Source organism: Lactuca serriola, chromosome 8 (assembly GCF_051521515.1).
Source record: "Lactuca serriola cultivar US96UC23 chromosome 8, Lser_US96UC23_V15, whole genome shotgun sequence".
Classification (NCBI taxonomy): domain Eukaryota; kingdom Viridiplantae; phylum Streptophyta; class Magnoliopsida; order Asterales; family Asteraceae; genus Lactuca; species Lactuca serriola.
In genome coordinates this window covers 139,839,112-139,859,145 of record NC_136415.1, presented here as the reverse complement: position 1 = coordinate 139,859,145, position 20,034 = coordinate 139,839,112, and the positions used below count along the sequence as shown (strand labels likewise).

Sequence of the window (20,034 nt, the reverse complement as noted above, 5' to 3'; positions counted from 1 at the left end):
TCCCTTAATCTTCGTGGTTTGGAAGTTTGGAAAGTTGGATTCCATAACATTGGCAACTTTAACTTTATGGATCCTTGTGGTCATCTTAGTGTTATATGCTCCAGATATGAGGATTCTTGGAGTTTTGATCCTATGCACAAGCTTTTAGTACATATTTGCCATGTTTTTGACCTAAAATGGAAGGGATATGCATTGGACATGCGTGTCCATAAAGCTACGACTTTTATGGCCCGATGGGTGTAAGAAAGCCTTCTGGAAACTTGGATGATTAACTCTAATAATTAAGTGCTTAATGGGTGTTTTGCATAAATTGAGTTGCCTTTAAGGACTTAGGGTTTGAGATCTTAACTTATTGAGATGTCTTAATGTATAAAGTTGGAAACTTTATCTATCAAGACCGTGGGAAAGACCAGATCTGAGCTTTGGAGCTCTTGGAATTATTGGAAAACAACTTAATATGTTAAGCTGTTCAGACTAGTCCCTACTGTGTGACCTTTACGTTGCCACGACATGGCTACTGGGTAAGGACCTGACTGTTTTTTCCTTACACTGTCACGACCTGGCGACTCGCTGATTAGGATTCTAGGGTTGTTGACTTGACCGTTGACCATGAGGGTTGACTTGTTGACTTAGTTAACTTTTAGTCAACTTGTGAGTTTGGACTTTAGGTCTTGCGAGGTGGTCCAGGCAGACTGAAGGCTCATGCTTGCATGCTTTGTAATTGTATTTGTTATGTGTGTGGTACTTTGGGGAACTCACTGAGATTTGGCTTATAGTTGTGGATTTCAATATTTCAAGTACTTCTGAGGAACGGGGGAAAGCGAAGGCATGATCGTGCACATAAAGGTGGAAACTTGAGGACTTACAAAAGTCCAGAATGTATGCAAGAAGGAGACGGAGAGTTTTGTTTGTTGGATCTAAGCACCAAGAACATCTTCTTCTTCAATACCACCAAAAAGCACGAAAAAGTTTCAAGAAGTCGACAATGGAGGCTAGGATTGCTTTAGGTCGAAAGGGAGGTAATGGAGGCTGAGGGTGAGCAAAACCTAGCCATCACGTCCCTTAAATATGACTTAAGACCCGAACAATTAGGTTTTTATGTTAGTCGTTGTGCCGTCGTGACACGGACCTTGCCATGTTGTGGCTTCCAAAAGACACATGTTCCTTTCTTAGCTAATGTCACGTCGTGGTGTTTCCACTACCACGTCGTGGCCATCTCAAAATCTACACTTGAAGTCTTTAATTACCATAAACATAAAAGAAATATTTACATGAGACTTGGTGTTACAAATACTATTAACCAAATTTAATATTTTATTATTTATCTAACAACTTTTCTAACAAAGTTTAAAGATATATTTTGTTTGACAATTTCAAATATATATTTAATAAGCCATATGAATGTTATATTTTATTTGTTTAATAGGTAAAAAATAACATTATTAGAATAATTTTTATAGTTTTTGTAATAAAATTATTAGAATTTACAACTTAAAAAAAAAAGGTATTTAAAGACTCTCGCCAAGTCGGCAATGCAGTTGACCTTCAGTACGCACAACGCTGTGTTACTTTGAAACCGTTTGCTTCCGCGGGTTCTTTTGTTCCAACGAACCCTAGAAACGCAGGAAAGTAAAATTGAATCCAGTTCAACTCTAAAATTTAATTGCGATGGCGATGGCAAGTATATACAGAAGAGTTCTTCCATCTCCTCCTGCTATTGATTTCGCTTCTTCGGAAGGGAAGGTCAGTTCTTTGCACAGAATCTCGATGTGTTTGAAATTAGTTTTCTTTTTCTTGAGTTTAGTAATTGTCTAATTATGGTTGGATTTACTAGGATTAAGTTTTGTTAAAATTTGATTTTGTTATATCACTGCCGTTGAATCGATTTGTGGGTTTTGTGTTGATGTTTGTGTACATTGTATGATGCTCAAAATATGTGTATATGTGTTAAATCTGCAACAATATCCATATCGATTTGTCTGTAGTTGAGGGAGTAATATAAATCACCACAAACCAAGTAAAATACGTATTCATTGTACCAACGTTTTTGTCTGCTTCTTGCAACGTAGTAATGTATATGTGCTGAATTTGCAGCAATTGTTCATGGAAGCTACTCAAGGTGGAACCATGGAAGGCTTCTTTAAGCTGATCTCTTACTTCCAAACACAATCGGAACCTGCCTATTGTGGATTAGCTACCCTAGCCATGGTCCTGAATGCACTTTCTATTGATCCGGGTAGAAAATGGAAAGGTATCTTTCACAATCCCTTACAATGAGATCTACCAGTAGGTTTTAACTTCAGGATTACATAAGCCATTAATTCTTTTCAGGTCCCTGGAGGTGGTTTGATGAATCTATGCTTGACTGTTGCGAGCCTTTGGAAAAGGTTAAAGCCAAAGGCATTTCATTTGGGAAGGTTGTGTGTTTGGCTCATTGTGCTGGAGCAAAAGTTGAAGCTTTTCGCACAAATCAAAGTAATATTGACGAGTTTCGTAAGCATGTGATCGCATGTTCTACTTCTGATGATTGTCATGTGATCTCATCATATAACAGAGCAACTTTTAAACAGGCAAGTTTTAAGCCATTTGGTGGTTTGGTGATCAAAGGAGCTTATCAGAGTGGTCTGTGTTGTTTTTCTATTACAGACAGGTAGTGGCCACTTTTCGCCTATTGGTGGTTATCATGCTGGAAGGGACATGGCATTGATTTTAGATGTTGCTCGTTTCAAGTATCCTCCTCATTGGGTCCCACTTAAACTACTTTGGGAAGCCATGGATACATTAGATGATGCTAGTGGATTTCGCAGAGGGTAAGTTTTGTTTTTTTGTTTTTTTTTTCTCTCAAATTTTGTTCTACCCTCAAATAGATTGATTTATTTTCCACCTTTTCTTCAGTTTCATGCTAATATCCAGGCTTCAACGGCCACCAGCACTACTTTATACCCTGGTAACCTCAAGTAGTTCATTTCTTGTTTCATACACATAACTAACTTCCTGAAAGCTAAACTTAGTGATTCAATTGATCTCTTTGTAGAATCAAGAAGAATTTGTTGGGTTTTATTTTTATGTGAGATTGTCAATAATGTTTGTTTCCAGAGCTGCAAGCATGAGAGCTGGGTGAATATTGCAAAGTATTTGATGGAAGATGTTCCAGTATTATTGGGTTCTAGAAATGTGAAAGACGTGAAGGATGTTCTCTCCATTGTCTTCAATTCTCTTCCATCAAAGTTTCTTGAATTCATCAAGTGGGTTGCAGAAGTTAGGAGAACAGAGGAAGGTGATCAGAGTTTAAGTCCAGAAGAACAAGAAAGACTTGCCATCAAGGTATCCTTTTTTCTTTCCCATTAAATGTTATCTGGATTAAATAATGTGTGTAACTTTTTAACATGTAGGGGGAGATATTGAAACAAGTTCAGGAGAGTGAACTATATAGACATGTGACCGAATTTCTGTTAAGTGAGAAATCAGGTTGCAATGGGCCACTGTGTTTGGGTAAAGAGAGCAGTTTGAGTGATATTGCAGCGAGTGTTTGTTGCCAAGGAGCAGGGATTTTGGAAGGAAAGAGGGAGTCTTCTTCTAATGGATTTTGTTGTGGGGAAACAAAAGTACATTGTCTGAAATCGAATGAAGGAGAGATGGGTGTTACAGTAGTGTCTGGAAAGGTGATGAATGGGATGAGTGAACAGCATGTGGATATGTTGATCCCTTCCATTGGAATGCACCCAGCCAGCAATGATGTCCTCACCACACTTTTACTGGCTTTGCCACCACACACCTGGTCTGGTATCAAAGATGAAGCCCTCTTGCACCAAATCAATGGCCTTGTTTCTACAGAAACCCTTCCAATTTTGCTTCAAGAGGAGGTACTATAAACTCACTCACTCACTCATACCTTATCTTTTCTTTTTGTTTATTATATAATAATATAATTTAAAAATATGATTAATGCACAGATTATGCACTTGCGTGGTCAGCTCCATGTTCTGAAGCGATGCAAAGATGATGAGGTAGAGGAAGATCTTTCTGCACCCTCTGTCTAAATTCTACCACCCTCACTTCACCCTTTCATTTGTATCTCCATTTTTGCTTTCCTGTAATATACAATAAATGTATGCTATTCACTCCTTAAACTACTAAAAGAAATAAATAAATGTTACAACTTATGTTATGATGACTTATTTTATAAATAAATAAATAAATAGAACTATTATATCTACTCCCCTGTCTGTTTTAGGTGAGGTATGAAGAAAGGAGTGATGTGTTGAGGAGACGAGAGACAAGATTGTTGTTACAAGGGTCAAAATTACATAATGAAGGTGAGTTGTCATTATTGGGACAACAAAAACAACGAGCCATTGATTGTTGTAGCAGGCTTGCAGACAAATATGAAAGGACAGATAGGCTTTCAGGTGGGGGTGGGATTAGGCGCATAATTACATGGCCTAAACCCATTGCTTATACATCATACATAGGTTCAAGGTCTATATTTTCTGTTAATTATTTATATCGCTAGGTAGGGGGGTTAGAGTTAATTGTTATTGGCCTATGAATATGATCCTAGCCACTTTTGTGCCAATATACTTGCTACATCCAAAGCTCCCATTCATGCTTAAGCTCATGTAAATAGAATATATATATATATATATATATATATATATATATATATATATATATATATATATATATATTCATTCATTCTTGCAACACTTCTTTATGTTTTTAGCAAGCCACTAAATCCTTTTGGGTCCGCTTTTTCAATTTCATATGTATGGTATGGGATTGAGGACGCAAAATTGTTGACTGCTGGGTTGTTTGATATGCCTCTTATTGTATTTAGTAATTAGTAAGAGGTTGGCTTTGGCTTGGTCATATTCAAATTTGATACCATGGCGTTAAAAGCATGTGATTTGGTCTTATGGCATTTGTTATGTCTCTTACCAGGCCTGATTAGAGGCCGAGTCTGACTTAATCAATAATCAACTACTATCAAACAAACTTAGTGTTATATTTAATTAGGATGGGGCAAGATGCAAAAACTTGGCTAAAAATGTGACTCAACTCAAGGTGTATTTAAATACTTACAAACATCTACATCTTTTTTATTTAAAAGGATCATATTATTATTTTGCTACTTTATTTTTTTAATTATATATTGGAAAAAATGTTCAACATTTGTTTTGCTCTAAACTGAAATATTAGCCCATAGTCATTTGTTTGGGACATGGAATTTGTATACAATTAATTCTATTGACACTTATAACCATCACTTGTTGGTTTAGTTTGTAAGCCTCTCTAAGCGGCTACCTATAGATGACCTGAGTTTGAATCATATCATGAGGGTTTCAAACAAGGTGCCCACGAGTTGATTAGCTTATCGCCTATGGCGAGCCGTTCCTTCTCCCGTTGCAAATTGAGGATGTTGTAGTGGGTGAACAAGCAACCCGTATAATTCTACGACATTTATAGAATAGTTTATTATCTATACTACAACACTTACAATACAATAAAATAAGAATATATAAATCTTATTTGGATTATCTAATCACCCGATTGTTTAGACCAAAAGAAGGATGTTGAGATGGATTTGCAACAGAACTTTGCTAGATAGGATACCAAATATGGCTAAAAGAAATTTGTTCTTAGTGACACGGGCCACCAAGATTAAGGGAATGGAAATTTAGGTTTTATGGACATGCCTAGAAAAAGACATCAATGACTTCCTAGCTGGATGTAGGAATATAATGTGAGGATAGTCGGATAGGCATGAAAGAGTTTGCTCTTTCCAAGAACATGACCTCGAATAAAAAGGTGTTGTTGCGGCTAAATATCAAGGTAGATGAGTAGTCAGGCCTTACTGTATGTTTTGTTTTCTGAACTTTATTGTTTCCTACTCATATGCTTATATTCTGATTTTTTTTTTCTCTTGTATACCACACATATCCACCTACTAGTCATCGTCTGCTAATCATTAGCATAATTTTGGATTTATATATGTTTTTGTTATGATTTACTCTTCTATATGGCTTTATATTGACTTTGATTTTCTCTTCCCTTGTTTGCCTCAGGTCCATGCCTCTGGTCATCTATGTGACACAGTCGCTCTACCCTCCCTCTATAGAAGCATGACTACTGACAACAATTACCTCCCCGGCCCCACCCCATTTTAATGGTATTCACGGGGTGTGTTGCTATTGTTGTAAATACCATTGATTATAGACAAAATTGCAAAAATGGTCCCTGTGGTATGCAAAATTTTGGGGTTTTAGTCCAAACCACGAGTTTTTTGGATCCATGGTCCTTTTGGAGTGGTTTCTATGTGGTTTTGGTCCCTGGACTTAACTCCCGTTAAGTTGGATCTGTTAAGCCCCCTCACGTGCCTCACACGTGAGGGTAATTTCGTCATTTCATATATTAGGGACCATTTTTGCATAAACGTTTTTTTGGATTAATTCCTTTTAAATACCCCCACTTCCTGTGATCTTCTTCCCCACCGTTCCCCAACATCTCTTTTCTTCTACCCTTCTTCTTCTTGAGCTCTGCTACAACAAAAATGGTGCTATGTTTTTGTGGAAAAGTTGCTATGGTGAGAACACACACAAATAAATTGATTTCTAGAAATGAGAACACACACATTCTCCAAAAACAAAATTACATGCACAAATCGATTTCGAAAATGAAAAAAACACAAACAAAACAAAAACTCAATATCTGATTCCATTTGTGGGGATTCATACATACAAACACGCATAACTTCAGTTTAGATTCAAATTTAGGGTTCCAATTCTTGAGTTACCATCTAAAAACCCCTTTGCGAACAAATCTGGGAAGCAGGCGATGATCTTCACAGTGTGCCACTGCAAGATGCAAACTATAAATCAAAAAATTAAATAGATTTTGAGGTAGCTACATATTAGAATAAAACTGAAAGTCGTATATTTATTTCCCCCCCCCCCCCCCCCCCCTCTCTCTCTCTCATCCGTTTAAACCACCATCAGATACCACATTCACTATCGGAAGCCATTAGGTAGGTAGAAATTAGAGCTGTGATAGGACACCCAACTACCAATCGACCATCAGATTTCTCACCACATCAATTTCATACACTATCAAGCCCTAGATAAGTACCAGCAACCATCGCAACATCATATTGTTTCCTTCCACTGTCTTCGTCGCCACAATCTTTCCTTTTCAACGCCACAATTGCCTTGCTATTTCCGATGTGAACTCCGACGAACAAACACCCTTTCCTTCCACCGTCGTTGTCGTCACAGTCGTTTCCTTCCAAACCTATTTTCGCCTTGTTGTGTCTGATGTGAACCCCGACTAACAAAATCCTTTTAGCTTCTCAGGTGTTGCTCCTCTTTCAGATGCAACCACCATCTTCCAGATTTAGATCAAGATCTTCAGCGGCCATTGGACCATAGTGCTTCACCGACGAACGGGAGGTACAGATTGACACGAATAAATTTGGGGGTGGGGGTAAATTGGAGTTAGGGTTTCTAAAATTAAAGATGGATTTGGCAATAGAGGAGGGTGATGATACGGGAAAGAAATGTGACCAAAGAAAAAGATGATGAAGTTGTGTGCGTGTGTTTTAATTTTCAGGAAGAAAATTCAGAGAGAGAGAGAGAGAGAGAGAGAGAGAGAGAGAGAGAGAGAGAGAGAGAGAGGCAAAGGTCAAATAAGCCAAAAAAATGGATTATGCAAAAATGGTCCCTTGCATATAAAATGACGAATTTACCCTCACGTGTGAGGCACATGAGGGGGATTAACAGATCATATTTAACGGCAGTTAAGTCCAGGGACCAAAATCACATAGAAACCACTCCAAAAGGACCATGGATCCAAAAAACTCGTGGTTTGGACTAAAACCCCAAAATTTTGCATACCATAGGGACCATTTTTGCAATTTACTCTTGATTATATGTCATTGGCAGTAATCAAATATTTAAGCATTAGGTCCTAGACACATAACTTAAGTGAAGAAAGAATCAAAATGGTTTTAGCTTTTCAATTAACCAATGGTCGAAACATTTGTTATGATGTTGTGAAAAGAAGTGATTCTAACAAATGAAAATTTTGATTACATTTCCAACCAATATGCCTGCTGTATTTATTTTAGAAACTAGAAAGTAGAGTAGAAACCCACCTCCATACAAATTCAAATTCAAATTGGGTTTGGGCTTGGGCTTGGGTTGTATATTATAATATATTTTATGATGATCCAAGCGCTTTAACCGCCTTTTCAGCTGCGTCATCAAGATCCTCTGCTGTAATCAATGCCATCCCGCTTTCCTGTATTTATAATTATAAATCATTTTTTTTTTAAATATTCTTCAAACTTTTCTAAGAATAATAAATGAAAAAGAAAATATACCTTGAGAATTCTCTTCCCTTGGTCAACATTTGTGCCTTCAAGACGAACTACAACCGGCACCTTCAATGAAACCTGAAAAAAAATTAAATTTAATTAAATCAAAAATCTTTTCACTGCTACAAAATGATACAATTCTCACAGATGGATACTGACATGTTTAGCAGCATTAACAATTCCACTGGCTATGACATCGCATTTCATTATTCCTCCAAAAATGTTGACCAATATTGCTTTGACTTTCTCATCTGATGTCAAGATCTTGAATGCTTCAACCACCTGTCCTTCGGAAGCATTCCCACCTACATCCAGAAAGTTGGCAGGGGTGCCTCCATGTAACTTTATGATATCCATGGTTGCCATTGCCAATCCAGCACCATTCACCATGCATCCAATTTCTCCATCCAAACCAATATAATTCAAATCCGCTTTTGCAGCTGCAACCTCACGAGGATCCTCCTGTGTCGGATCACGAAGGGCAAATATGTCTTTTTGACGGTAAGCAGCATTATCATCAAAGTTTAGCTTCGCATCAGCAGCTACCAGCTTGTTATCAGAAGTCTCTGCGATCGGATTGATCTGAACAACCAAGTTTCAACTTAAAAACCAAATTTTTTAAAACAAGAAAAAAGAAAAAAAAAGTAATTAATTCTCACCTCCAACTGTGTGCAATCGGATTCATGGAAAAGGTTGTACAGCTTCTTCACCTGTTCTATTGAAGCATCTCTGTCAGCCACCTTAGGAGCAAGACCATCTACAACCTTGGCAGCATCTTCATCTGTAATTCCTTTGAAAACATCAATAGGCACCTGTGTGTGAAAAGGTTAAATTTGTCATTTTGCATCCAACAATGCCTAAGGATATAAACAAATAAATAAAAAAAGACATACTTTAATGATCATGTCAGGGAATTTCTCTGCAAGGTCTTCAATGCTGGTTCCTCCCTCTCGGCATGCAATGATAAGCTTAAACAACACAAGATTCAATATTTAATTTTAAATAAAGAATTAAAGATTGATTGCAATCATCATATGATTTGTATTTTTATTATTATTATTATTATTATTATTATTATTATTATTTTCAACAACTTACAGGACCAGCAGTTGTACGATCAAGAGTGATTGCAAAGTACATTTCGTTCACAAGTGACACTTTTTCACATAAATAAACCTGCATCAATAAAGAACAAGGTTTAATAACTTTTCATACAAAAAAAATATTTAATATTTCATAAAGCAGATAACAATTTAATAAAGGTGCAAGCAAACCTTGCTGACAACTTTGCCTTGGGGGCCAGTTTGTTTAGTGACAAGAGTCTGCCCAAGCATCTTTCCTATGGGAACAATAAAACAGAAATTACATTTTTTTTTTCTTTTTCTTTTTTTTGTATTAAAAAGTAGTAAAAAATTAGTGAACTCATACCAGCTATCTCTTCAGCCTGGTCGATTTTGACAATGTGAACTCCACCCTGAAGACCACTTGTGAATTTTCCTAGACCTCGTCCACCAGCAAGAATTTGGCTCTTAACAACCAACTGGATAACAAGAAATTAATGCTGATTACATAAACAAAAGGAAATTATGTGAAAACTTACCTCCTTTTCGTTAGGAAATGTTGTTTGTATGGCCTTTCGAACTTCCTCAACAGAAGAAACAGCAACACCTTTTGGAACGTTAATACCATATTTGCCCATCAGTTCAGCTCCCTGATTTCAGAATGCATATGAGTCAATGAGTAAAGAAAATGCATAACAAAGTTAGAGTATTTGCATTTGTCATACTAAAGTAGCATATGCAACAAAAAGATGAATTGTACATACAATTAGAACATTCTATGAATGAAGAAATGAATTGTCCTAAGATAAATGAGATTGAGTAGCAGGAAAGAAAGCTTTGCAAAATAAGTGGGTGTTCAGGGTCAAAGGAATGTCTACAAAATTAAACAAACAAATGTCTACAAAATTCCGTATGAAAGACTTGGGTGATGCAAAGCTGATGCTTGGTATGATCATCACCACATACTCAAAGGAAGGTACTTTAAAGTTACTCCTAGAAGAAAAACATCAAGGAGGTATTAGAGAAATTCAATGTTAATGATGTCAAAAACATGCATATAGTGTTCTTTAAAATGATTATGGTGTTCCATGGAGGACAAAAACAGATTTAGCTAGAATATCACTTCATCATAGAGCTGATTACTGATGGTTTTTTGAAGTTGAGATACACAGAATTTATGATGTAGATTCATTTCACTTTCGATACTGCAAAAGTTAAGAATTGAAGCCCTTGTTTTGTATAGCAATGCAGCGTTCTTTGTCAAAATTCAAACAACATAATAACTATAGTATGACCAAATTAAAGTCAAAGTTCAAAATCTCCTTCTTCTTTTCCCTTCTGACATATTCAACGGATGAATTTAACAATCTGTGATGCGACCAAAACAGAACCTAGATGATATTCATAAATAAACAACACACATCTAAATAGTATTCGTAAAACTTATAAGACTGCAGGTGAAGGGAGAATGACTACAACCTGATACTCGTGGATGTTGAGGCGACGGAGCTGCTGCTGTTGCCATTTTCCGGCAACATTGATCGATTTAGTTGCGAGCTTGTTCAACAATCCTCTCACCATTTTTTTTCTAATGATCAAATATACCCCCGATCTGTAACACTTAAATTAAACAGGGACAACAGATCGAATCAAGATTCACGACAATAAGAGCATAAATCAAAATAACCTAATGATGAGAGCGAATCATAGAGTATGAAATCAAAGATGCAAAAAGGGCAGCCGGAAGCGAATAGTACTGACCTACACGCCGGAATTGGGAAAGCAATTAACCCGTTCTTGCAGTTTATGTTTTTCCTTTAGTTTTTAGTTTTATATTTTTGCAATATTGCAAAGTGCAAAGGGTAAAAACAAGCCCTAAATGAATATGAATTGTATATTTTTTATTTATCAAAATAAGCATAGTTTTTATACAGACAAAATTGCAAGAATGGTCCTGTGGTATGTCAAAACTAGCAAGTTTGGTCCAAAATGGGTTTAGCTCGCAAGGATGGTCTAATAGTTTCGTTTTATTGCGAGTGTGGTCCAATTTGGCTTGAACTTTTTTGTAAAGACGATTTTACCCCTTATTATTTTATTTTTCATTTTTATTTTATTACCAACAATTAAAAATAAAACAAAAATAAAATCTCTCTCTCTCTCTCTCTCTCTCTCTCTCTTAATGATGATCCCCATTCCAAATCCCGCATCCACGATCTTCCAGATCGTGGATTCAAAAGTTAAGAACAAAAGTTCTAAAATTTCATCAATTTGTGTCATCAGATCGCGGAGGATTTGGCAATATGTTTCTTATGATTCAAAACTTGATGTGAATTCATCCATGCGATTCTCGATCCCGCCCTAACGCCTCCGATTTTACCGACGAAGGAGACAGAGGATAAACGAATCGAGTTCAGAGCTCTGTTGTGGATCGCATTTTCGATCGTTACGTGATGGATTGAGGAGTTTGGGAGAACAGATTTGACCTGTTTCACCTCAAGAACATGTGTTCATTATCCCTCGTCCTAACATAATCATCAACATCGCAACACTCAAACCATCACCATCTCATCCCGAAACCATCACCTGCTTCACCTCTAGAACATGTGTGTATGTGTGTCTTGAATCGATTTTTTGCTGAATAGATTTTCTGGTGGATTTGAGAGGCGGCGGCTAGGGCTGAGCTGAAAGCTTGCTCAATTTTAACTCTGACCGATATGCATATCCTTCTCCTTGATCGATATGCAGTGAAATAAGAATATGACTTCTTTTTTTTTTTTTTTTTTGCTGGTGTAGTAAACAACGACATGGGATGTCGATTATTGAACTTTATGGAGGTGGGTGAAGAAGACGATGACTAGATGGAGCAATAAATGTGTTCTTCCATGAGTGACCAACATCTATGAGGTGATGAACTTGAACGAACAAGTGTTCTTCCATATGATAATTAGGGATTTAAAGAAATTGGTGTTTAGAATAACATATTAGCGATTTGGGGCTAGGATTTACAATCAGATAGTTGGTAATATCATGAGGATAAAGCAGATTCATAACAAGAGTGGAGATGAATGTGATTGTGAATCGATTGTATGTGAGTTTACAAAAGATTATTGTGAATCTAAATGTGTGTTTATCTACTTTTAGGATTTTTTTTGTTTTTATGGGAGTGAGAGAGAGACACACACAGAGAGAGAGAGAGAGAGATTTGTTTTTGTTTTATTTTTAATTATTTTTAATTGTTGGTAATAAAATAAAAATGAAAAATAAAATAATAAGGGGTAAAATCGTCTTTACAAAAAAGTTCAAACCAAATTGGACCAAACTCGCAACAAAACAAAACTATTGGACCATCCTTGCGAGCCAAACCCATTTTGGACCAAACTTGCTAGTTTTGACACACCACAGGAACCATTCTTGCAATTTTGTCTTTTATAAACGATAGCAATCAATTTGTTTTCTTTTTTATAGATTTAAGATTATCTATAACTTATAAACTTGACTCGTAGCCCTATTGCAGCCACCAGTGATGACCAATAAAGTACATCACCATCATCGCCGTCACAACGAGCCATCCAATATTTGTGCCGGTAGGTTTCATATCACACGTATGATATTTATGTAGTCCTTGTTATTTTATTTTTTCTCTCAACGCATAAAATCGGTGGGTATCATATCACATTTAACCATGTTTTTTTTAATTAAAGAAAATATAATTTAATAAAAGGAAAAACATTTAGTTAATTTAATTAAAACGATTACATACCTAAAAACGATAAATAAATAAATAAAACTACATAAAAAGCAACAATTTTTAAATAAAAATACTACCTGTAATATTGTTTCATGATATCCATTCTAGCCATCGAAACTATATCAAGCTTGTTTCCAGTGAGATGATCGAAAGGTTTTGTTAAAAATTTCATATCCCTACATATTTGTTTCTCCTCTCGAGCTCATTGCTTCTCCTATCTTGCTTTTTTGTTCTCCTCCAACTTCTCATTTTCAAAACTCAAACGACTTTTAAAATTCAAATTATAAAGAATCTAAGTGTGTGGTTCTATTGTAACGCAAAATACTCCTATAGTATTTTAAATTTGTATGTTAAAGTTTTCTTTGTATGGTTTGTTGGTAAGTTTTAGACTCGTCATCCACTACGACCATTCCTCGGCATACGTTGGTCACCTCTTGGATAAATATAGTTGATCAGGCTATATTCATCCCAGACATGATTACATACCTCGAGGCTTACTCGCAGTGTTTAACTTATCTTAATACTTTTTGTTTTGTTGCCAATATGACTCCTTACTAGTATGTTTGTATGCACTTACATTTTTTGTGAAATCTCGGTCCATTCCTGGTCCTTCTATGGTTGCCTTGTGTATACAGGTCATATACAGTCAAGATTAAATAGTCAGTCGAATAAGTGATCTTACCTTATATCCACATCCAAACAAGGAAAAGGAAGTAAAGTGAAAATCACAAATTCTAAGTCTATAAAACTTTTAGTATATACCACCTTAACGTATACACTTAGCAAACATAGACTTATCAGCAAAGGAACCCTAATGTTCCTGTTTTGAAATTGTTAAGTCAGAGAGTTTTAGTCCCTATGTATTTATAGTTTGTATATCTTATGTGGTTTGATATACTTAGCTCATTATAAACAATGCTCTGATACCAATCTGTCACACCCCCAAACCGGAACGGCGGAAACGTTCGGGGGCGGATGACTTCATGTGGTAACGTAACAAATGAATACATAGTAAAGAAAGCAATACAACCATCATATATATAATTGAAAGTTTACATTGTTAAAAGGTACATGTTCAAAACCAATTACAATATGATGCCAAAATATGAATTTAAACTGGCGCCGCAGCGTCCCTTCTTCAAAAGCTGTTTGTTACCTGTAATTACTGAATCCCTGGGACATACAAGTAGTTTTGAAATAGTAGATAAGCATTTAAGCTGGTGAGTTTCATAAGTATTAAATGACAATGTTTGTATGAAATGAAATGTTTTGTTCTTGTTTGTTTGCTTCTAGAAAATCCTATATTTTCTACTAGTATAAATGTAGCCTTCTCTCAAGACCAATGTTTGTTTCTAAAAATGTATGAAAGTATAAAATTTCCAATACATCTGAAAAACCCCGTAAATCAATGTGTTTTCAATACTCCATGTGAGTTTTATAACCATGCTATTGACTAGAAATGCCTATACACAACGTTCTTCAGGCGTTGGAATGTTCTGACGTTTGTCACCCCAAATGGTGAACTGTAGCTAACAGTCAGGGCGCGGGTTGTCAAGCCCGTATAGATCTATACACAAACACCATGCTCCCCCTCCAAGGGATTCTGGTATATAATATAGGACTTGAAATGCGTACTCGAACGTACGTGAAGTTGATGTCTCACAAAACTTAGTATAAAACAGATTTACGTGAAAAAAATGTTCGTTTGTTCTTGTATATGAAAGTAAACTTCTTGAAATAGTGTTTCTAGTATGCAAAAGTTTGTAATGCTCTCGTAAAACTATACCTATTATAGTTTTCTAAAAATGTGTCTCGTTTGCATAGTAATCCCTAGTAAAATGTTCACTTGTTATGAAAAGTGTAATTTTTGATGTAGAAGACAAGTTTGTAAACAATATATATATATATATATATATATATATATATATATATATATATATATATATATATATATATATATATATATATATATATATATATATGTATATTTTCGATGTAGAAGACAAGTTTGTAAACAAAACATATATATGTATATGGTTATATATATATATATATATATATATATATATATGTATAAATTTTAAAAGATGATTTGGTATGTTTCGTAATTGTTGTTCATATTCTTACGTTTTTATTAGAAACTTTGCATGAAATAATCCTTAAGTTTGATACTAAAGACCTTTTTGTACTTATCACTTTTGTAAAAATGATAATTAAACATATTTAAATGATTGTGTTTTAACTTCCTTAATGTATAAACATTGCTAAAAAATGTTAGAAGGTGTTAATAAATCTATAAACCACATTTGACAGTTTTACCCTTTACTGTCCCTGTTTTTAGAAAACTCATAGAAAAATCCTCGTAAGTCAAAAACTGAATCCGTCACCTCTGAGAGTTTATAAAATGAGTCTACTTTGTTCCTAATTTTTATTATGATTTTTAGTGGTCTCAAACTAGTGTGAAAATGAACATCTTCACAGACTGGTCTGAAATCACTTCTGAAATGATAGGCAATTTTATAAAAATCGCCATAAATTGTAGCAAAATCGTATGAACGCGTGCGAGTAGTCATTAGAAAGGTATAAACTTAAACTATTTGCATATTGTACAGTTTTGAAAGATATTAAGTTTAAGATGGTCAAAACAGTCCGTGAACAGGACTCAACTTTTCTGTAGAAAGCTGTCATTTAAATTTAAGTTATGTTTAGTGTTCTAACTTGTATTCCCCCCCTTAAAACTTGAATAAAACATGAAAATGTAGGGCTATGAACTCACCTTATGTGAATACTTGAAGAATGGAAGGTTGAAGATGAACTTTTGGTTGTTGGTTTGATGCTCCAAAACAGCCACTCTTTTGGCTATGTTGCTGTCACAAAATTTCACAGCAAAAGAGCAAGAAAAAGGGTAGTTTACTCACTGTTTTGAATCAATAATTTTGAGTATAATAACAAGTAACTTCCAGGGGTATTTGGTGGTAAAAATATCAAGCAAAAGGAAGGTGTAGATGGGTGAAATGGTGGCTGAAACACAAAAGGGACAACAACCCTTTAGTTCATGGTTTTGATGGCTTTGGAAGGAAGTTCTTGTGCTTGAAAATGAGATGAAGGCTGAGAGTAATTCCCTGGAGTATTGGCTGGTCAAATGAGGGTAAAATGAAGATGAAATTTCATGATTATGAAGGAGGAAAGAGTGGAAGAGGATAAGGGGACAAAACCTAGACTAGCTTGTGATAGGATGTGAGTTTAAGTGATGTGATCTTGTCTAGCCACTTGCTTGGTTGGTTGCTTAGAGATAGAGTTAGTTAACTAACTAACTACTAGTTATTTAGTTAGTTAGGAGTTCTAGTTAAGGAGAGGGAAGGCCTTAATCTCGAAAATTAGAAGAGGGATTAATAAGCATTCTTAGTAAAATGTCTCAAGTGATTAAGCACTTATTAGTTAAGTTGGCACTTATCTCCACCAATTCTCTTATCTTAATTGATTTAGACATCATAAAACTTACATGAAATCACTTTAATTCATGACCCATAACTAGTCATTCACAAGATAATAATACATATATACAAATACATATATGTATACTTAGTATAAAATAACAATGTAGTTTTTGTGTATTTGAACTTTAATGTTTATGTTTTATTCTTTTTATTCAAAAACACTTAAATACATTTTAATTATACCTTATAATAATTCATTTTATATTTTAATTTATTTAAATATAAAATTTATTGAGCAATGTATAATTTCGTGACATTTAACCGGTTAACCATATCGTTAAACACGTTTTGTCACTTTGGTTCATATATTTGTCAAATTTAGATCCTCCACAACTATTAAGCACATGTTTTACATAGAACCTAACTTAATTATCAACTAGATACATGTTGATACAAAAATTAAGTTTGTTGCGTTCAAATGATGTTATATGCTAATTTTCACAAACCGGTGATGGTTTGTAGTCATACATCATAACGAAATTATCATTAGTTACTTGTTTTATATTTCACAAGAACTTATTTAAATAAAAGAGGTTAAATTCTTTCAACCATTTTTGATAAAATACTCATATTGTTTAATAATCAAAACATAGCATCGTACGATCGTTCCTATTTTTACCAATTGTTACAATATTAACACACATCAATTATTATATCTACTCATGTTTTACCCAACATATTTGTAGATAAAAATACATATACAACTTATATTTGTATAAAATATCTATTCAACAACCATCTCAAATAAAGAAACAATATAATTACACATAGCACGTATTTTATAGAAAATATTTCATATCTATGTGTAAGAAGAAAGTGACTATACACTCACATGTGAAGACGATAATTGGGCAGCACCTCGTCTCTTAAAATGATTGTTTCCGATAAAACCAGGATGTTTTCTAAAAAACCGAGCTCTGCGCGGGCAGAGTTTCAAATTGAAAATATACTTATCTCGAGAACTTCGGAGATTCGGGACTTGCTTCGGGTGTCGGGATGATATAATAGGGTTAGGGGTAATTTTTGCAAAGTAGAAGAAAGTATAGGGCCATGTTGTGTCCTGAGTTCGCTACTTCCGAGCAAGCTCAGATGACCCGTTACTTGAGCATGCTCAAGATGGACATCATATAGTTTGTATTCACTCAACATTATGGTTCATTTTTAGAGTAATAGGAGGCCACCAGGTGGCATGAGATTGAGATGGAGCTCCAAATGAGGGAGCAGAGACCGACGCCGGCACAGTCGCATCCTGCACCGAAGCGATTCAGGGCCCCTGATACTAGATCAGGGAGTCAGAGGGACCACGCTTTTAGAAAGTTCGGCAAGGTTCATGATGAAGCTTGTCAATCTTCTTCGGGATGCCATAAATGTGGCAAGTAGGGCCACATTGCAAGGGACTGCCGGCAACAGGCTCCACCTTCTGGCATCAAATTAACTTTGTTATCATTATTGACCAGGTGGGCCATTTGAAGGCCTAGTGCCCCTTGCGTGCTTCCAGGAAGGCGCAGGCTCCAACGCCGACTACATTAAGGATTACAGATAGGAGTCAGGTCAGGGCGGAGCCCCCCGAGGGTTCGAGGTCATGCTTTCCAACTCACGTCAAAGGAGGCCAGGTCGGCACCAGACGTCATGACCGATATGTTTCTACTCATTATTTTGTTGATTATGTTTTATGTTATGCTAATATATATGTTCCTAATAGGTACGTTCTTAGTGAACTTTTTGTATGCTCGTGTGTTATTTGACTCAGACGCGAGTCGGTCCTTTGTATCTCGATCATTCAGTAATCAGTAGGGAGTTTGATATGCCTATTGGGGAGTTCGAGTGTCCATTACGAGTTTCCATCGCCAACGAATACAGGTTTTTTGCATCAACAGTATATCAGGGTTGTGTATTGGAGATCTTCGGGGTACATTATCCGATTATGCATGATAGTGGGAATGGACTAGCTGAGCAAGTTTGGTTCCATGACTGATTGTGAGGGCCAGCGAGTTGTGGTTCGAACCCCAAGTGGGGGAGAACTAGTTATCCATGGAGAGGGCACCAAGGTTGGTTCTGGGTTTTGTTCAGCGACCAGGGCTCATAAGTATATTCAGCACGGGTGTGCGGGTTACTTGGCTTATGTGGTTGATACTCGAGTTGAGGATCAAATTTCAGTTTCAGAGGTTCCAATTGTCAGGGAGTTTGTTGATGTGTGCCCGAAAGAGTTACCCGGTATGCCTCCCGAGAGGTAGGTTGAGTTCAAGATTGATCTTGTGTCAGATACTTATGGTTCCATGGGTTGAAATATACCCTGGAGCTTTCCACACTATCTATTTTATGACTTTACTTTGACGTTTTGAGAATACATTATACTCTGGTTATCTCTTAAATGATCGAATGAATGGTTTTGGTTGGTGGAAAAAATGAAAAGATTACTTTGTATTTTTGGGACGTCACACCAGCTTAAAACAGTCATAACTTCTTCGTTTCATGCTCGTTTTCAGTGATATTTATATGCACATGAAGGTATTACATACCGAACTAAATTCATTAATTCATGTAAGAAGTCCAAGTGTCACGTTTTTCTATTTTACCCCTTAACTCCAAAACACAATTTAAGGACTTAAATCACTTAACCAATATTATCAACCTCTAATGAGGTTTAAACTTTATTCCCTTGAAGTCGAAGACCTTTACTCAATTAAATTACGGTCCGCTATCCCGAAATCAGAAACATTCTAAAATTAGATGTTACATACGAGGTTAGGGTTTTGAAACCTTGATCTATATATATATATATATATATATATATATATATATATATATTTTAATAAAACATATAAAATATATTAAATACTTTATAATATGTATATCGAGTATGTTTTTTTGGGTTTGGGTTGGTTCCTTTCGGTTTTAATGGTTCGCTTTTAAATATGCAAATCGAACCCAAACCGAAGTTTTCGATTTTGAAAAATCTAAACCCAAAATCGACAGTTTGGGTTCAATTTTATTTTATCAAGTTTTGTCAATTTGTCAATTTCTGTTTTGCTCATCCATACATAAGGCTAGGTGAAAGCATCTCACAACTAGTTTCTTCTTCATCTCTTTCATGTCAATTTTAGCAACATACTTTAGATCGTTCGATACTGCCTTACAATTTATATCCTCCACCCGTCTAGAGATACTCTCCATATTATCGGTCACTAGGTGTCAGACCCGTGTAATACACGGGTTGATTTAAAAAAAGATTAAACATTAAAATGTAAACAAAAAATATTTTTTAATGTACAACTTTAAAATAAAAAAAGAAGAAACGTATTTATTGCAATTTAATATCATATATATGATATTTAATATTTTACATATATAAGTATA

At 35.4% G+C, this 20,034-nt stretch overlaps 2 protein-coding genes across 3 annotated transcripts; one reads left to right on the top strand and one right to left on the bottom strand.

Moving 5' to 3' along the window:
• Positions 1-1,542: 1,542 nt before the first annotated feature.
• On the top strand, positions 1,543-4,914 carry LOC145066140 (glutathione gamma-glutamylcysteinyltransferase 1-like). The gene is made up of 9 exons (XM_079013328.1): positions 1,543-1,743; positions 2,095-2,251; positions 2,332-2,570; positions 2,647-2,810; positions 2,896-2,947; positions 3,097-3,324; positions 3,393-3,863; positions 3,954-4,007; positions 4,235-4,914. Exons 1-9 carry the CDS (start codon positions 1,669-1,671, stop codon positions 4,511-4,513), a joined length of 1,719 nt encoding a protein of 572 aa, XP_078869454.1. The 5' UTR covers positions 1,543-1,668; the 3' UTR covers positions 4,514-4,914.
• Positions 4,915-7,980: 3,066 nt separating this feature from the next.
• LOC145066148 (succinate--CoA ligase [ADP-forming] subunit beta, mitochondrial-like) lies at positions 7,981-11,318 on the bottom strand. Of its 2 annotated transcripts, none has more exons than XM_079013336.1 (11): positions 11,194-11,318; positions 10,912-11,044; positions 9,972-10,082; positions 9,800-9,911; positions 9,646-9,710; positions 9,470-9,547; positions 9,265-9,339; positions 9,031-9,183; positions 8,531-8,953; positions 8,378-8,449; positions 7,981-8,295 (listed from the first exon to the last, which is right to left on the bottom strand). In XM_079013336.1, the coding sequence occupies exons 2-11, from the start codon at positions 11,011-11,013 to the stop codon at positions 8,215-8,217; spliced, it is 1,272 nt and encodes a 423-aa protein (XP_078869462.1). In that variant the 5' UTR covers positions 11,014-11,044; positions 11,194-11,318; the 3' UTR covers positions 7,981-8,214. The 2 variants fall into 2 exon arrangements, with proteins under 2 accessions (XP_078869462.1, XP_078869461.1); XM_079013335.1 differs by having other exon boundaries at positions 10,912-11,052; positions 11,194-11,317.
• Between the last annotated feature and the right edge of the window lie 8,716 nt (positions 11,319-20,034).

Bases quoted from the DNA above. Each gene is read 5' to 3' on its own strand.
- LOC145066140 (XM_079013328.1), top strand. From the start codon at position 1,669: ATGGCGATGGCAAGTATATACAGAAGAGTTCTTCCATCTCCTCCTGCT. The intron at 2,811-2,895 runs GTAAGTTTTGTT...CCTTTTCTTCAG, and splicing joins GCTAGTGGATTTCGCAGAGG to TTTCATGCTAATATCCAGGC. The intron at 2,948-3,096 runs GTAACCTCAAGT...GTTTGTTTCCAG, and splicing joins CAGCACTACTTTATACCCTG to AGCTGCAAGCATGAGAGCTG.
- LOC145066148 (XM_079013336.1), bottom strand. From the start codon at position 11,013: ATGGTGAGAGGATTGTTGAACAAGCTCGCAACTAAATCGATCAATGTT. The intron at 9,711-9,799 runs GTATGAGTTCAC...TTGTTCCCATAG, and splicing joins CCAGGCTGAAGAGATAGCTG to GAAAGATGCTTGGGCAGACT. The intron at 9,548-9,645 runs GTTTGCTTGCAC...TTATTGATGCAG, and splicing joins AAGGCAAAGTTGTCAGCAAG to GTTTATTTATGTGAAAAAGT.